The sequence below is a fragment of the Austrofundulus limnaeus genome, unplaced genomic scaffold (assembly GCF_001266775.1).
Source record: "Austrofundulus limnaeus strain Quisiro unplaced genomic scaffold, Austrofundulus_limnaeus-1.0 Scaffold108, whole genome shotgun sequence".
Taxonomy (NCBI): Eukaryota; Metazoa; Chordata; class Actinopteri; order Cyprinodontiformes; family Rivulidae; genus Austrofundulus; species Austrofundulus limnaeus.
In genome coordinates, this window is record NW_013952510.1 from 836,254 (window position 1) to 840,533 (window position 4,280).

At 37.2% G+C, this 4,280-nt stretch overlaps 1 protein-coding gene across 1 annotated transcript in view; it reads left to right on the top strand.

The window, feature by feature from the left end:
• Positions 1–4,280, top strand: part of LOC106521392 (nucleolar transcription factor 1-A) — a gene marked incomplete at its 3' end in the record, with an annotated part of 9,734 nt that overhangs the window by 410 nt on the left and 5,044 nt on the right. Inside the window, 6 exon segments of the mRNA XM_014013941.1 lie at positions 145–320; positions 483–560; positions 2,497–2,652; positions 2,749–2,813; positions 2,887–2,935; positions 3,015–3,061. Of these exon segments, the coding sequence (XP_013869395.1) occupies positions 145–320; positions 483–560; positions 2,497–2,652; positions 2,749–2,813; positions 2,887–2,935; positions 3,015–3,061 (571 nt within the window).

The following is a 4,280-nucleotide window of genomic DNA, read 5'->3' on the forward strand; positions in this document are numbered from 1 at the left end:
CACACACACACACACACACATACACTTTCCTCCTATATTTAGGTGGTTTTAGCTTAAAATAGCATGACACTGTTACTCAAAGGTGCGACTAATTTGATATGGCAGCCTGCTCAGTGATGATGATAAACTGTGTTTCATCTGTAGTATGGACCAACTCAAACCTATTGAAGCTTCTTACTTCCCTGGACGAAACAATCCCAGAGAAGTTAGACACGACCAATTATCTGAACGGGATGAAATCTGTAGACTGGAATAAAGTGGCTTTCCACCCCTTTTCTCCAGAGGAATGCAGGCAAAAGTGGACAAACATAATGCATAAGGTGATCATTTTACATTTGGTGTTCAAACCACAAAATAAAGTTTTTCATGGGGTAAATGATATAATGTTCATTTAACTTTTTATTTTTTTTTAAATTATGGCTAAAAGTGTAACTAATTTATTGGTAAGTAACTTTATTTTTTTTTCTTTTTCTTTTCCTCAGATGCGCAAGTTGCGGAGTCTACCAGACCTGATAGCTGAAGCAAAAAACGTCATTTCAGATCCTCTTCACTACAGAACTGTAAGTGGTTTGCAACACACCTGTCGCACTGACGTCATGAAAACTGGAGTGCTGGAAGTCTCATTGCAGAAATACTTGTACTGTAAATATTTACAGTCAAAGCTCAGGTTGTTTTCCTTAATTTCACCATGCTACCTGGTAGGAAGGCTTCTGTACGGAAGGCAGAGTCTGCTAAAAAGTATGTGGACAGTCTTGAACCTGCAGCAAAGGACAAGTATTTAGAAAAAACTGCAAATAATTGATTATTTGAAGGCATAGCAATTTTAAAACTAGAAGTACTATATTGTCATTTTATTAACAAAGCAAGAACAGCTTTATTTATTGCCTAAGCATAGAAAATAATCATGTTTATTGATGTCTTCTGTCCTTGAAAATGGGTAGTTAAAAATTAAGGTTTTGACTAACTACTCATGTCTAATAAAAGGAAAAAATATATTATACTTGAATGTTGCTCATAGTTTTCACTTAAAAATATATATTTATAATTTGGCCAGCCACAAACACCAACATCCTCTGATATTTTTTGTGTAACTTCCCTGTGATCCGTGATAAGTTGTTGTCTGTAATACTGCAAATCTTTTTCTCCTGACCTGACTGATTGTGGCATCCATTTAGACAACAACAATTCATCATTTCTTGATATTTTACCAGAAGAACATGAAACGTACTGAGCAAGCTTCAGTTTAGACCTGCAACCCCCCGGCATGACCAAAGTGCGGCCAACTTCTGTTTGCTGTCATGTAGGAATTCACAATAWAAACGATATATAAATTTGGCCTATAATAGAGATCTGTAGTCTACCGGCCAACTGCGGTAATTCTTGTTGATGACATAACCGGCTGGAGTCAAAACAGAGGAAGCCGGAAGCAGTGTGGCTGAGAGCGCAAAGGAAGAGTAAAAAGTTGCAAAACACATTATTTGGACCTGGTTCSGGTTTAACCTTGTCAATCCAGGAGGAGCGCGGCAGATGTCACAGTCATACACTGTCTGTGCACGCAAAGTCAGTGCGAGCCCCGCACAGACAGGACGCACAGAGTAAAGCTTGCTGAGTTCAATGGACCTTGTTTCTCCTGCAGTCATAGCACAATGCTGTCAGTCGTACAGCGGGGAAACGCTGTGGGCAAGGGTGACGGTCTGACAGTCTTTAGGGGCAATATTTTGTGTTTCTCAGGCATATATTTAAATATTACACCATAATAAAGTACCTATGTCACCTTTATTTGTTATCAAAGGGATCCACGATTAGTTGTAACATTAAACTTTATTTGATAAACATTTATTTAAACTGTAAAATAAAGACTGTAAAAATACGCCCCGCCTGTATAATGGTAGGGGAAACACTGATATATGTATATCATGGTATGAATTTTTTTGCCATATCGCCCATTCCTGCTGTCTTGTGAAAACCATCCATGTAGACTGCTTACACCGCAATGTTGGAAGACAAATAGGTCCCACTAAAAGAGGAAGTAATTGGATTGATGCAAGTTTTATCTGCAGCAATATTTATATAAATTCTGAGTTTGGAAATTGGGAAATACGCGATGTAACGCACAAAAAATGTCTGACCAACTTGATCACAAAACAATATTATGTTGACTTGTTTGGATGACAATAAGCTGTTTTTCTATCACAGAGTCTGTCATAATACAATTTCCATTAAATTCACAAGTCTGCAGTTGAAATGATGCGATAAATCAAATCAATGTCTTAAATGGGTGTATGATGTCGATCCACATCAGGCAGATGATGATGATATGGATCAATACTTTTGTTTTGCCTTTTATACAATTGAATAATTAATCATTTAATCAATATATCGATGCATTGTTACACCCCTCCTAGCTAAGCGACACAATAATACTAAGTAATTTCATTTACTTTTTGTGGTTGTGAAACTTGTGACTTGTTTTTCCTCTCTCTCTTCTCCTTTAAGATCCATCCTGAGGTTCCAAAAAGACCGCTGGGACCCAGAAATTTCTATTTTAAGGAACACCATCAGAAATTTAAGGAGAAGCATCCAAACATGAAGTCTCAAAAGATTTTTAAGTTATTATACAATAAGTTTGATAAGCTCCCACAGGAAAAGAAGGTATTCTATAAGTCACTATAAAATACCGTCTTTTTTGTTCTTTGAAGCCTTGACATTTAAAAGAGTTGCATTGGTTCATTCTGATTTGTTTTTTAGGCTGTGTATGAGAAGAAGCACACTGGTGAAGTTTTAGAGTATCAGAAAAAGATGCAAAAATTTAGGTAACAATTTACTTCACGTATCAGTTTGTTCACATGCAATTAATAAATGGACTAAGCAAAGCTTTTCTTTCAGGAAACAAAACAAGATRCGTGGTCATGCAGTGAAACTGGCCGCTCCATATGTAAGTTATGTTTAAGTCTATTTGATTTAAATGAAAGTAACTTCTTATTTGGTAGCAGTAACGTGTCGTTTTGTTGCAGAAGAGATATGAAAAGGAGCTTCAAGATATGCCCGTCAAGCCCCCTCAGTAAGYCACATGCACCTGCACCCATCAGTTCATCCACAAGCTGCTCACATCTTGTTTTACATTTTCTTGTTTACACAAAAAAAGGCTTGAGCWCCCATCTTACAAATAAGATTGTGATGAAGGGCTGGGCAGTATTAATCATTTTCATAGGCATAAAATAATGGAGAAAGGCAGCTTGTGAGCATTTACATGCATARAGCCAGAGAGAGGTGTTGGTTTTTGTAAACTCTGTTGTTCACACAGGAGGCAGAGGAAACTTAATTCTTTTTTTTTAACTGCCGAGATGAAAAGGTATGGAGTTCACTTGCTCCTAAGCTCAACTTGCTAATTTAACAATTGGCATGTGCTCTGGGAGTGCAACAGATCATTATCAGCGACGAAAGTTCAACTGTATGGCAGGCCATTTTTACACACTTGCGTTCCATATATCTGAAATTGGTTTATGACTAGACATGTTAGTTGTTGAGRTAGAAGATTCAACTAATGCAAATGATTTGCAGACTGTTTCATGTTCCGTAATTTTGATTTAGAAAGTTTACGCTCTTTAATACATTCTGTTTTACAATGTTTTTGCTTTCGATCATCATTCTGTRTTCAAAAGCCTGCTCTTATTCATGACATGTCAGGATAGAAGCTCACAAATAAAAAGGTCCTGCACGAAGCAGAACACACAATCATAATGATGCATCGTAGATGTACAGATGATAGAAACTTTTCTTGAAGTCACCTGTCTTTTTTTGTTGTCTTGTTGAATGGAGCCCTTCATGTACACTCCTGATCAAAATCTTAAGACCAGTCAAARAAGTGCAAGAATTTGCATTTTGCACTGTTGGATCTTATGAAGGTTCTAAGTAGAGCTTCACAATGTTAAAAGAAGAAATCAGTGCAAGAGACAAGAACTTTTGAGCAGGGAATTTTCTGAAAACTACATTTACACTCAAACATGATTTTTTCAGCTGATCAAAAGTTTCATAGCTCAAAAAAACCCCAAAACAGAAATCAAAGTGTCAAAAAAGGACTCAGTAATGAGTAGCTCCACCATTCTTGTTGATGACTTCAAACAATGGTTTAGGCATGCTTGATGCCAGTGTTTCCAGGAGGCTAGTGGGAACGTTGCTCCAAGAGTTGAAGATGGCTTCACGAAGGGCACCCACTGTCTGGAACTGATGTCCACTTTTGTAAACTTCCATCCCCAAATGTTCTCAGTTGGGTTTAGATC